General features: G+C 40.1%; 1 protein-coding gene across 2 annotated transcripts in view; it reads left to right on the top strand.

Annotated features, from left to right (window-relative positions):
* akap7 (A kinase (PRKA) anchor protein 7) overlaps positions 1-13,229 on the top strand; it is a 47,023-nt gene extending 33,794 nt beyond the window's left edge. Inside the window, exons 10-11 of one of the 2 annotated variants that reach the window (XM_026194053.2) lie at positions 6,154-6,189; positions 10,472-13,229. In XM_026194053.2, coding sequence (XP_026049838.2) covers positions 6,154-6,189; positions 10,472-10,692 — 257 coding nt within the window. In that variant the 3' untranslated portion in view covers positions 10,693-13,229. The remainder of the gene's footprint in view (positions 1-6,153; positions 6,190-10,471) is intronic. The other variant, XM_026194054.2, reaches the window with a different exon arrangement.
* The last annotated feature ends 1,390 nt before the right edge of the window (positions 13,230-14,619 follow it).

Raw genomic sequence — 14,619 nt, 5'->3', positions numbered from 1 at the left:
ATTTTTGTAAAGAAAATCAGTCTGTGTGATTAACTGGATTTTGTGGATTTTATAAAACCCACATTTAAAGTTTCCTCTCCTAAATTGAAGATGTTTTATGTTTGTCTTTGCTCAAACCACATTGGATTAGTAATCAGATCTGAAGTTCTGCTAATGCCAAAGCACTCAAAAACCTTTCTCTGTATTACTAACACTGAAATATTCCCATTCTTTCATGACCTGTAAGTGTGCTTTTATAAGAGTGGACCTGACAGCCCAGGTCACTGAGCAGAAAAGGCCATTTCTGAGTGCTGTCTGCCTTTTCCTCAAGTCCTGATACTAAGGAGTGAGTCACATTTGGGTTTAAATTACACCACACATGGCCCAAAGAATGGCCTAGGGGGCCTGGGGACTAAGTTTTTGTTACATGAAGACAACCCACTGTCTCCTTTTTTAAGGTGCAATCAATATGTGATGTTCACTTCTTCAGTGCCTTTTCCCCATCAGTGCTTGATTGTGACAGGATTGTAGCCAGCGTCTGTGTTTGTGCAGACTCTGTTTAAGCTCAATTTGTTTTAGAACCGGACCAGACTGTCTCCAGCCGTTATAAAGATCTCCAGCACACATTAAAGCCAAATTAGATACAGTTCTATGTGTAAGTAATGAAAATAAACCAGTTTACTATCACTGCTTACTGGTGAGGTGTGGAAATGAGCAAACAGACTATGATGTGTTGCTCTGTCACACCAGAGTAAAAGACCGAAACATATCAAATCAAAATGCAGTGGGATTTTTTTTTTTTTCCCCGTGCTTGTTTTCCATTCACACTAAAAGACCGGGCTGTTTGATGCACAGTCAAACTGAGTTCACAGACGCCGCACATGCCCGGCTCTGCAGCTTTAATGTCTGCTTCCAGTGTCAAACCCACAGGAATCTTAAAAGATCACGTGCCACTTTTTTTTTTTCTTAAGTTAATGAAAGCAACGCTGAAACTGTTATCTTTATTCATTGTCGGTCACATGGCTCAATGAAGGCAGTGCTGGTCTTTTGGGCTAGATATCATTGCTCATTGGATCTGCTGACATTTCTTGCAGCTCATCAGTCGGATTTATATTTTTGGACCAGATAAAAATGGCTCAACACAAGTTGAAGATGGACACTTTGGTTTTGTCGCTGCAGTGTTTACATTTACTTATTCAGTCAAACGTTCACATATTAATCAGCCTTTCTTCCTGCATGTTCATTTAACTGATTTCCTCTCACTGAGTTTGTGATAATCGTCTTTCTAAAAAAACTACGGTAATTGTTGGAACCACTGCTGCCTAAAATAATTGAAAACGTACTTTGTTCAAGTATTATTGGACTGCTACAGTATTAAAGCTGCCACGTTTTCAAAATGTTTGAAAAAATTGGAACTACAGCGCAAGTTGTTGAAATATTTTCAGTTATAGTCCCACAGAGTAATGCTACCCCACTTTACTAAATCTGTTGTTATTATTGGTGATTATTGGTGCCATCTATGAGTCCGCAGCACTTTGTTTCCGTGTGTAATTGTGCAGTCAGCATGGCTTTGGCTCGCTACCATCCGTGTCCATTTTTAGTTCATTAGCTCAGTTTGCTGAGCGGCGTGGAAATCAGGAAGCTTCCCTTTTTTTCAAGTTTATTAAGAGAAACTTGAAATTAACAAAAAAAAATTCTGATCACACTTTATTTATCACCATTGTTTTTTTTTTTATCTCATTATTTTGTATTTAGAATGATATGAAAGCAGATTAGTGGGTCCATCCTTGTGTCTCATTTTGTTTGAGCCATTAAAATTGTCTTCACTGCGCTGGTTGAGTTGCACAGATCTGGGCACCAACACCCTGCTGTATCCCATTGCTCTGGCACGGCGAAGAGATGGTCAGAAACGTAATTACTTTCTTGTGTTGCAAGATTCACAAAGTAGTGGAAAATTAAGCCACGTTACAGCTGCAGAATTTTCCTCGGTGATAAAACTTTGAATTTTCTTTTCAAAGCCATTTCTGGCAGGTTTATTGATCTGAATTAATGCAGATAAGCAAATGTTTAATCAGGCGGATTAATACTACGTCCTGTTTGTTTTGCAGCATGTTTTTAGGGAGCACATTTGTTTGCTTTTTGAGAGGCTAATAATCTAACCTGGTGCTTAATAATAAACGATCCATGGACAGCTCATCCTCATAAAGTGTATACCAGGATATGGGCTGCTGAGAATCAGGCATAAATGTGCTGCACTCTGCTGCAGTCAGAATCAAGTATGGAAAACTTTCTGGTATATTTCTCTGCAAACTGTCAGTGCTCTGTACCCCAACCCACCCCTCCACAGCCTACAAAACCCCGCCGGCCTCTTCTTTTTCAACCTCAGCTTTCTCTCTTCGTCTTTGTCCTCGCATGCACCAAGTTCATTTTTTCCCCCCCTGCTTTTTCTCATTTCAAGCTCCATCCTATTGCACAGATATTGTTACCCTCTGCTTCCTAAAGTCACGTACTGAAGAAGAAGCTTTTACATTCAGTCTCTTCTACATTATTAGACTACTATGAAATTCTTCTGTTTTCCCAGTTGTTTGCGGATGCTGAGGTCAAAGCACGCACTCATGATACAGCAAGCCTTCCTCTAGGGCCCGAACACGCTCCTCTCCTCCTCCTTTTTATTTACCCATTCCTTTCATCCTCCTTCTGCAGATATGCTGCATTGATGTTCTGCTCAAACCCCTGTGAGAGCTTTCAAAAATGATCAGCTCATTCAAAGTAAAAAGAGTGTATTTATGACAGCAAATTTTTAGATAGTTAGCAAACACAATCCAGTAAATTAGATTCAATTTAATGCGATTATTAAGGATCATTTTAGATACTACAGCTAGTTCCTGTGCACGGTTTTGCATCATCAGTAGCTGCCGTTATCTGGTCCGTTTAATTTCCGGTTTGGGCTCAGTAGAATATCCATCCATCCAAGAGGTGATATTTTCAAGTGAAATTGTCCAGGTTTCAACAGAATCCTGCAAATGGTTCTCTTGAAGAAAAGGCTGTTAAAAGCAAGATGAATAAGTAGGGGAGGTTGTGTAAGAGAATTTGCAGTAATGGTGTTTAACGGTCCCTTCAAAGGGCCAACATATATTACAGTGGAGTGGTGACTTTGAGCAGACACACACTGCCACTTGACGTTGTACAGACTCAAAGCTGACAGTGTACGGTCAAAATCCTAAACATAGCGTCTGCACACCAAGAACAGCAAGAACCTTTCAACCTTTGCCTCTCGGAGCAACTATGAGACCTGGAAGATATTAGAGACCGAGACAGCAGGAGCACATCAGAGAGGAACAAAGAGAACATATCAAGAACACCCAGCAGCTCCGATGCTTTAAACTATATGTTAACATCAGTACATGGACATGCTGTGACTGTGGCAGAGTGACCTTTTTATTTAGAAAACTTAATAGAAAACCTCTTTGAGTTATTGAAAACCACTCCACATGTTAAGATTAGAATTGTGTTTTATTTAATAAGACAATTTCTGTTGCTGTTGATTGAATGCATATTCATTTGGTTGAGTTTCTGTGGATCTGAACCAGCAGCAGCAGTAGCAGAATAGTGATTTCATATGTCTTTATGTACCTTGTCACATGTCCTAAACACATTGAGGGAACTAATTACATTTTACACAACTTTTCACATGGACTCTGCAACAGCTATAACAATAAACTTAGTAATAAACGTCTTAGATTTTGTTTGTCAATGGTGACAGTGCCAAGCCCATTCTTGTGAATATCTCATCACAGTAATTCTTGAAAGGAGTCTCCATCTATCTGCTAAAGCCAAGGATGAACTGATAAGATTGTGGCTGTAAAAGATCAAGGGTCAGCTTTACTGTAATATCAAAAGGATTTGCAAAACCCTTGTTTGGACCATTATTCAGTAGAGGTGGGAATCACCATACATCCCACAATACGATATTATCACAATACTTAACGCACGATACGATATTATTGCAATTTTTTAAAAATATTTTGCGATATTCAGATTCTGTACATAAAGGTAAACTTTATCAATATTCATTTTATCTAATAACAAAGTCTCACACTCAGTCTTTCTCTCATTTCAGTCAGTTTTAATGTTGACAAACTGAACGGTTTGTATTACAGTCTAGTCCAACTTAACTCAATGCAACCATCTGGTACAATTATAGCTATTCTGAACTATGCAATTTGTGAAAACTATGCAGCCCCTTCAGCAACTGAAGAATTTCAAAGTAAATTAAAAAAATATATAATTTTACATTAAATAAAAAAGTTTTAAACTTAATTAAAATAAAACATGTCTTAAATTAAAATAAGTATGTCATGTTTATTGCTGCCATAAAAAAAGTTAAACACATTTGGACAGTGAAGGAATGTCAGGATTCTTGCTCAGAAAAAGGAGCTGATCAACATGCTCTGAAGTCAGAGCATGTTCCAGGCCACAAAAACTTTTTTGTAACAAAATATCGATTTCTGCTGTCCCTGTATCGATACATTATTAGCAAACAAAATATCACGATACTACACAGTATCGTTTTTTTTTCCCCCACCCCTATTATTCAGTGACTCAGGGAAAGATAAGAAACTGAATTACTAATAAAATTAGTTTTAAAGTCTACACTGCACCTTGACTGATTACGGGAGGGACACAACTGTAAGGCTGTAATGTAATCATTTTAACAGTAATGCTGTAATTCTAGTTTGGATGTGGATAAAGTCAAGTCAATAAAGTTACACTAAAAGATGTATTAGTCATGATAGTTCAGATACATTAGCCTGGATCGAAGTAGAAAACCAACGAACCTCTGCCCCTTTGTTTTAGAAACGAGAACAAAAATTACATTAGCGTATGATTAGGGTCACTCCTTGATGATGGGACCTCAGTGCAGAGCGCTTGTAACTTTTTTTCTCTACTGTTTTTTTCTTTCAGTATAAGACCAAAAAAGCTGTTTTAGAGACTTGAAAAAGGCCAAAAAGTGAGGAAGTGGAACGTAAGAAAGAGGCAAAGAAGCCAAATAGGTAAAGACGAACTGGTTTGGGAGAAGATGATACTTAGAGGCTATAGAGAGTTAAACTTGACAACAAAAACAGATGGAAAGTCGGTACAACCTCCTTTTGCTGTTAAAAGTGTGTGTCTGGTTCTCATCACTGTCACCATGACTACACAGCCAGCAAAAAAAAGGTGAAGAGAGGGAGAGCAAGAGGAACAAATGTTTGAATAAAGAGAGAGCGAGGTTAGAGAAGGTAAAAGCAGAGTGGCAGCGAGAGGAGAGGATACGAGGAGGGCTGGTGCTTTGAGAAATTGTGGGAACACTGAGTGTGTGTGTGTGTGTGTGAGGGGGAGAGAGAGATAAGTTGAGCGAGTGAGATTCATGTGTCTGTCAGCCTCGTTGCCGTGGAGTCCGTTTATCCGCAGTTTGAAAAGCTTATCTGTTTCTCTGCTAGTGTGTGTGGGTGAGAAACAGGTACAGAGGATGGCTTTACTGCCATCATAAAGGCCGTCACTTCGACAGGTCAAGATTGAATAGGCAGATAGAAACACGCAGTCACATTAACAGATACAGACACAGAAGAGACCTTTGACAAGCGAGACGAAACCACCTTACGTAAGGTTGGCATCGAAAGCGATATTTTCTGGGTGTTCAATGCAACGGAAGGAGCTCAAGAAGCGCTAAGTCACGGTTTTAGTTCACTCTTATGTCATCGTATCTTGTCCAGTGTTTTATTTTCTGAAGTGCAGCCTCAAAATAAAAGCTTCTGGTATGCAACAGATTTCTTTTAAAAGCCACTTTTTACAAGAAGAAAACTTGCCCTACGGTATTGTGCCCTGCTTTCCTTCTCCATCCTTCTGTCCAACCTAATGCAATATTTTGGTAGTATGACTCAGTGGCTTTGGTTAACAGTTTTGCCTTCACAGTATTTCTGCATCCATTTTAGGCTTCATGTAGCCCCGGGGTCCAAAACTAATGTTTAAAATCACTGCTGTCTAGCACTGAAAGTATCTCCCCCGTGGTAACACACAAAGAGGCTCTTATAACGGCGCTGTTTGGAGAGTGTGTGCAATCCCTGAGACGCCAGAATATGTCTGCTTTGTTTGTTTGTGCTTACTTAATATTTGATGTTTGTGCTTGTGTTGCAGATTTGGTTCAGGCTCCAGTCCGTGCTAAACGCTCAAGTACGTGTCCTCCTCCCGTCATATGTGTACAATCAGAGTTGGGAGGGTTCATTCAAAGTGTGATCTGCATCTGATTACAAGCTACAACTGCAATGACCCTAAAGCCATCATTTCCCATATACCTTCACAACAATCAAATTCAGGCTGATTAATGGTGTGATTACTTCTTGCCTTGGAATAATCTCCAGTTTATTGATTACAAAAGATGATACCATCTCGTTGCTTTTTTGTATCCAAATCGTCTCTCTGATCATTCTCAGTATTTTTACTAATATTGTTGTAATCCAATCACATACAATCTCATTCCTCTTTATTAAGTTAGCGTAAATGGTGGAAGCAGAAGCAGTCTCTGTCCTATTTAGAGCATCTGGGCAGGAAGTGATTAAGTAGGCTGTCCATTAATCGTGCTGCTGGGTTTTATGTATTTGTTTCAGTTGCATCCCCCTCATTTGAGTAAAATAATTCATCCTGCACTCGAAATCATAATCCTTGTTTACATTTTAGGTTTACCTTTCTTACTTTGATATTTACTTACACATATTTTATTACAGACATTCCTTCTTCATGTGTTTTATTTTCAATCTATATTCAAATAAATTACTTAAATTGGGTTGAGACCTTTAGAAACTAGTGGACATATAATGGGTTCAGCATGTGTACAAACTGCAATTCAACTGTAGAACCAGTAGAACCCTGTTGAGGAATATCTCTTGTAGTCGTCTTGTCCTTTGCAGTAAATTACACAGTTCCCACCGTGATATGATTCTTCTGTTTTGATGAGAGGCGAGGTTTCACCCAGTTTGTTCCGGCTGTAACCGTCACTGACTGGGCTATTTCTCAATTCATAAAATGATGATTAGACCAAACATATTGAAATATGCCAGCTCTAATGCATTCTTATACAAACCCTCAAATATCCAGCATAAAATTTAACAAAACATAAATAACAAAACACAATTAACGTACAGTTTTCAGCTTTTATATGTGAACTGCTGCAGAGAAAGAAAGCAGAGATTAGTTTGACCAAATTACAGCTTTACTGTTGTTAGGCACAGTTTAATTTAACTACATTTACTGCAGTTTTACTATATTTTAAATGTTGATTAAACAGTTTCTGACAGCAGAGAGGACTGCAAACATTTTAATGTTTGTTTTACTTCAGACTGTCGCCCACTAGGAGGTTGCCTAAGTAAAGTGCAGAATATGCTCCCTGCTTAAAAAATAAATAAATAAGTATTGGCCCAGTTGCTGTTTATCTCATGAATCAGAAACCGGTCATCAGTAATGAGCGGACGCTTTGTGGCGCTGACTGTGAGGGAGTTCTAAGAGTGGAGCAAAGACTAAACAGGATGACCGTCACATGATTTAAACGATTGTGATCATTAGTGCTAGGAGCGCCACTCTGCGCTACTTAGAAATCTGCCTGCAGTTTTACTGAGAAAGGCATATTCAGTGAATTCAGTCACTAAAACTAAAGGGTAGATAGAAAAACAAACATCAATCAGAGGTATGACTCACTCAAAAAGACAAGCAGGCAGGTAATCAAATAACATCTCAGTACAACAGCAGCAGCGTTTTGTAGAAAGCACAACTCGATAAACCTCAAGTTGCTAAAACAGAACATGTTCAAAAACAATAGATGGAAAAGCTGATTCGAGCACACGGGGACGTTAAATAGATGAGTGAGAAGCAACTGCTGGCTTGTTCTGACGACTCCTGTTTTCTGTTTGGCGTGCTGTTACCAGGCTGGACGCTTGGCATAAACAGCATAAATCCACAGTCGCACAGTGCTCGTGTCATCAGACCGTGGCGGAGGTGATATACTCGCGACAGTGACTTATTCCAGTGGTCTGGATAACAGATTTCAGCTCACAGTCGGTCTTTGGTGACTGATGCCACTGTATTATATTCTGCACAGAGGTCAGCAGATGCACTTCACTGATATTTGCATATTAACAGAGGGCACAGCAAGGTCGGTGGCACCTTGTTGTATTTATTATTCATGGGTATGCTAATTTAGTAGTCTGCACAGAAGGATTTTCATATAAAATGACTCATTGTGTGTGGATTGTCACTTATGTAACAGTCTAACAGCAGATGACTGAACAATTAACACAGCATCAGAACTTGCTTTAATTTAATTTCACCATCTTGTTGGTTAATATTAAAAAAAACATAAGAAGAGAATGTGACACATGGCTGGTTTGAGACACCTCTGTCGGATGAAAACAACAGATGACAATAAATTACGCATCATACTCTCAGCTGGTTCTGACCTCAGCAAAATTATCATCGTCGTCTCCTGCTGTATGCTCTGTCTCACTGTATAATGAATAATAGAGCACGACGCTGATTTCAAATGAAACAAACCTATGGGCCCAGTGGGATTCTGTGGTAAAGAGGGTTAGTGTGCGAATCTTGTGCTTGGCCTTGGTAATCAAAAGCTAATGCGGTTATATAGTGTTTGTGCGTACCTGTGTGTGTTTGTGTGCGCCAGACAGACTGGATGGCTGAATGATTTTTCTATTACTCTCTTTCTGAATGGCTTGCTCCTGCCTGTCCATCCTACAGCCTGCCTGCCTGCTTTGCTCTCTTTCTACATGAATTATTGACTGACTGACCATCTCGGCGATTCTTCTGACTGGCGTTGCCGTCTTTCTGTCTGCCATTTTGTCTGTAGCTGAACTAAACTTAAATGATTTGCTTTGGTGTTCAAACCAAAAAGGAAATTAATATCAGCTGTTTACATCTTCTGTGACTATCATCTCTGCAACGATCACTTCTTTCCTATTGCGACATCAATCTGTTGTCGCCGTGTTCAGTCTGTGATGAGTGGAGAATCCACACAATTAATTATTGTCAGATTAATGGTTATTTTCTGTTTTCATTTTGAGCATATTAGAAAAAGAATGAAACGGGTCGTGCTTTCATCAGAAAGGCACTCAGACACCACAGGAAGCAGCTTAGTGCTGCAATCAAATTTACCGTCGAGTTAAATGTCACTATAGCTAAAAATTGACTAATTCCTGACACATATGGTGAAGTGGAAGCTCAGCTGGAGCCACAAACACAGAGAACAATCAGCAGTTTCATGATGGGTTTGGATATTTTTTTTATTGAGTACTGATGTTGCTCTAACATGCCCTTTTACAGGCACAAGGGGGCATTTATATTCTGACAGTTGACGATGGTGGTATAAATCGGGTTTAGAGTTTCATTGGCATCCTTGTTATCACTCCCATGTTTTTATTCTTGGACTGTGTAGCGTAGCTTTGCATTCAGGCTGATGACAATACTGTGGAAATCTCCTATCACTGACATCATTCAGATGTTTGTGCACTGGTTTGTGTTTAATAGGAGCACCCATCATTATAACAGTGTGTGAAAATATAATAGGTCGCCTTTAACATTGAAGGTGCCAGTTATACAAAATTTGCCTTTATTACATTTTAAAACTACGCGCAATATGGGCTAAAACGAATTTAGACCTCAGTCACGCAGGCTTACAGATCAGTCATTGACCCTATGGCAACATCCAGTTGCTAGGGAAACGTACGTGTTCCGCAACCAGTTGGCAAGTGGTTGCTGGAGGTTGCTTGGAGTTGCCAGGTGTAATTGGTAGCCAAAGAGTGTGCTGCACCTAGTGCTGCATCATAGATTGAATGGCAGATGCCAGCTTGTCTGAAAATACTCGCCAACAACTTACTCAGCAGTAGTCAAACTTGCAAAATTGATATGCAAGCCAGAAACGTGGCAACGTTTGACTTTCAACTTAAAGTCAATGTGTTGAAACATATTGGTTGCACTGGTAAGAAGCAAGTTTTACTCACTAGTTTTACTCACTAGAGTCCCCCATGTGCTGCATCATTGTTGCCACCAACTCCAGCAGCAACTCGGCAACTGCAAGTGGTACACACTTTGCCTAGCAACTGGAGCTAACTAAGGGAAGGAGGGGTCGTTACTGACCAGACTCTCGACCTTGAGGCAATATTTATGTAAAATGTTTTGCTATGTCCAATACCCTTTTTTTTTTTTTTTTTTTTAAACAATTTTAAAGTAAGTAATTTGAATCTGGCCCATGGCTGGATGGCTTTCTCCTTTGGCACAATTCCACTGATCTTCTAAGATTTGTTGATTTTGATCAATTATGTGATTTTCTTTGTTTTTGTTTCCCCACAATATTGCTGACAAACTCTTTTATTGGCAAAGTTGATTGATTACTTTTTTCAACTCGCTGTTAATGGACATGACGTGCTCATATACTTGTGCTTTTGCTACCCAGGTGGGCGTCGCCGGTCTGAGCCAGACGAGGCGGAGCTGCTGAAGGTCAGCAAGCGACTGGTCGAGGACGCCGTCAACCGCGCCTTGCAACAGTACAAACAGGAAACACTTCAGAATGGGGGCGGTCCTAATGCTGCCGCAGTGAAGCCCCCTGGAAATACAGAGGAAACTGCTACAAAGACGAACACTACAGCCAACTCCATCACAGTGAACAGGAAGTGACCTCACCCGACCGAGGCGCAGAGACTGAAAAACCAGCAGTCCGGACACCATCAGCCAAGCTTGGTTAGACATGAGAAGAGTCAGTAAGACCTGGGCACAAAGCTTGAACCAGCCAACCAGTCAGCCCGCTTTGCTGACCAGCTAACCCAGCTAGCCAGCCACGCTAGCCACCCGCCCACCTGACCTAGCTCGACACAGTGCTAGTTAAATAGATGTAGCTTGAAATTAACGCCAGGTGACCGTCCTAACAGGCCAGCCTGTTTAGCCTGTTGACTTACCGCACCAACTCTGCTGTCCTACATCTAACAGCGAGAGTTTCGTCCCTCCTTCTGCACTGATCTGCAGGGGAGGGGTACATGTTGGCACTCAAACCCAGAACACAGATGTGAAGCACTCCTGTAGAGACACTCATCCGTATTTAAGGCTTCACTGTGACCCATCACTGCAAAACTGCCCTTTTAGAATAAGAAAAATTAAGTTTTGTTTATAGTTTAGTTTACCTTTTAAAATGAACTTGAAATGTCCTTTATTTCCCTCTGATAATGAAAAAAAAGCCTTTTGCTGAAACGGTTTCAGGTGAAGAGTCTTTCACCATCCTTTAAACGTCTTCTGCCTTCATAGACAGAAAATCATTTGTTCATCTTTGTGGCTGAAGAGGCCGTGTGACTGGCTGGATTCTTCAAACTTAAGTGTGAGACACGCGTCAGTATGCTGGACTTGAATCTGTGCAAGCTTCTGTTGCATTTGGCAGTCCACTTAAATAGATCTTATTTATATTTCTATCATTTTATTTTATCTTCTTCACGTCTGGTACAGAAACTGACATAACCTGCCCCCACCCCACAGCTTTGCTTTTAGTGTCATATATTACAGTTGCATTACCAGAGTGTGTACTACCGAGGCAGCACCGAGACAATCATGGAGTTGAGATAGATTCACTTTGGAAACTTAAGTGATGCTTTTGAGCAAAATCCTATAAATCAACCTCCACTAAAAATAAATAAAAACACTAACTTTGGTGGCTTGGGGATGCTACAAAATAAAATGATGTGCTTCAGCGTAACATTACACTATGAGTTGCCAAAAACGTCTCTCCGTTAATGCCAGAACCTTCATGATTAAATCCTTGACAAGCTGTTATTACTGTTAGACTTAAGTATTTATTTCAGAACTCGCCTTCCTCTCTAATACATCAGTGTGATTTTTCTTTTTTTTGTTTGATTCTCTATGAAATGCATTTTTAAAGAGCGGCACAGTTGGTCAATTGTTAAGTCTGTGACACAGGCTGGAGTCCGTTTGTTTGAGGCTCAGTGTTTTTGTTTTGGGGTGTATCAGTATGCTGATGCTGAGAAGCATCTGATTCTGTAGTACTGTACATGGAAGAGCTGTTAAAGGCAAGCAGTGATTGAGAGTCCCACAATAGCTCCTCACAGCTGAGAACCCCACAGCTCCTAATTTCGCTGTCTTCCATCTTTTTTTTTTAATGTAAGCTTAATGACATAGGCCCTTATAGCGTTGTGCTCATGAAATCCATCCACTGTTATTCAGAAATACGTACGCACCAGTGTTAAATTAGATATTACTGCAGGAAACAGCTAGAACAGTGATTATTTAATCTGTTTAGCTGCTTTGTCTTACAGCTGATTTACATGATTTAATGTAAAAACATAAAAAATGAAGACGCTGGATTTTAGTTTGTATTTCGAAGGTGTACAAAGCACAAGATTTTTGTAATTTATGTTTTTAAAAACTGGTTTCGGATTTTACAGAGCAGGTTTATACTGTTCAGATCAAAGTGGCCTTCAGTCACTAAAACAAACTCGTGCGATTCTTGTTTTCTTGAAGGATGTTTTTTACCCCGCGTGTGGGGTAGGTTCGGGGATTTGCCAAAGTCTCTTAAACATCAGCCTGAGGCTAAAGGGTTGGATTCTTGAGTTAAATGTTTTTAAAAAAAATTAAAAAGTCCACCATAAAACAGAATATGTGTTATTTCCATTGTAAGAAAAAAGCAAGTGACTTTGATTTTCAGCTGTTTGAGGTTTAATTTCCCTGCAGTGAGAACAGGTGTGAGCTGGAAAATGCACTCTCATCTCTGTGGAACCTACTTAAACGGTCAATAACACAGACGGATGGAAGGAGGAGGAGGAGGGGGGTAGCTGTCTTAAGGTGGACTTTGAATATTTTCTTTTCGCTTTTTTTTTTTTTTTGTCACCAGGTCCTTAATCTCCTTAAAATCCCCTTTAATACACAAGTTGTCCTGTTGGCCTGTTCATGTGTCTGTGAAAGCGTGGATGTGTTTGTCTGTGGGACGTTTGATCAGTGGTTCCCCTGAGAAATTCTTGTCTGTATCAATCATGCAAACTCAGACTTGCGTGTGTGTGTGCGTGTGTGAACAAGCGTACAAATATGTCTTCTCTGTTTGCCTTTCCATGTTTCCACGTGTATGTCCGACTGAGTGGGTGTGTTGTTTGTACTGTGTTGTATATCTTGTTCTGCCATATTTGAACAATAAAACAGGATATGAGATTCAGAACTAATATCCTCTTATCCCCGTCTCCTTATTTCAGTCTGGGTGCACGTGTGTGTGTGTGTGTGTGTGTGTGTGTGTGTGTGTGTGTGTGTGTGTGTGTGTGTGTGTGTGTGTGTGTGTGTGTGTGTGTGTGTGTGTGGCTACATTAAGATTACAGTAAGAAAATTATTTTAACAATGGCGAGCATTTTAAAGGGACTGTTTTACTTCGATACAATTGTATATGCTGGAGTCACAGTGGTGGGAGACCGCAGCACGTTCAAAATTACTGCAGTCTTTGAAGCCTTGTTGCCTCTGAAGATGAGTCAAAGATGGGTCTGGAACCACTCAGTCAGTTGCCACCTTCAAAGCAACTTTAGTGCAAACTTTAGGCAAATTGTTGCCATCTACAAACAAAATTTAAACAAAACTTCCCAAATTAACTATTTGCATTCAGAGCAAAGCCTGAACTTCATGGATCTAAAATAGAAATTCCTGCACAAATTGTGATTTAGTTTCTGCAGTATGGTCACTTAACTGCAAAATGACATAGGCGCTTGACAACCGGTTGCAAACCAGCTGAGTGGAGATGCGGATGAGTTGCACTCACTGTCCCACACTTACTGTGATTGATTGCAGCATGTTGCTAATCTACCTGAGAGTGATTGCAGTCAGCCTGAAGCAGTCTGCGATTATTTGGTGACAGGTTGCCTCCATCCAGGCCACCAGTGCATTTGCAATTGAAACTCTGGGTTTGGGCAACTGGCTGCTGAGTTCCAGTGTATCCCGCTGATGGTCACTGGGATTTTGATCTGAGGAGTTTAGAGGCTGGATGAACACCCTGGGCTCTAGTTTCATGTTCCTCGAGTTTTACTCAGCAGCCTTTTTCAAAGTAGCGGGTTACATGGTCATGCTGTTGTCAAACATGCTATTGCCCTACAGGGTCATATTTGATCTGCTTCACCATTTAGATTTATGGTACTTGCCTAAGTAACATTAATGCAAACACTAAAGGTTCCCCTGAAGAAAAATTTATTGCATTGCATGACTGAAACCGATAGATAATATGGTGTCCTTGCGGTAAAAGGTCCCAGTTTTTCCCAGAAACATTTTGGAGCAAAAATTTTGTCTGTTGAATCACCACAATTTGCTCTTGCAAAACCAAAATCCATTATCCAAAAAGCAACCAGTCACCATTATGCAAAACATTTGAATCAGGATTCTTAAGAATGTAAAATCCTTTTAAAGCAATGTTTCTATTTTTATCAGCTTTCCAAGCATCACTGCTAAATTGTGCACATCTCAGCTTTTGAAAATAACATTTACCATTATGCATTTACCATTCACAGGCCCTTCACACCCCAAGCACACCCACACACGATTTTTATTTTGCCTCAGCTGAAACCGAGGAAGGATTGA

The sequence above is a fragment of the Astatotilapia calliptera genome, chromosome 15 (assembly GCF_964374335.1).
Source record: "Astatotilapia calliptera chromosome 15, fAstCal68.1, whole genome shotgun sequence".
Lineage (NCBI taxonomy): Eukaryota > Metazoa > Chordata > Actinopteri > Cichliformes > Cichlidae > Astatotilapia > Astatotilapia calliptera.
This window is presented reverse-complemented; position numbering and strand designations above follow the sequence as displayed.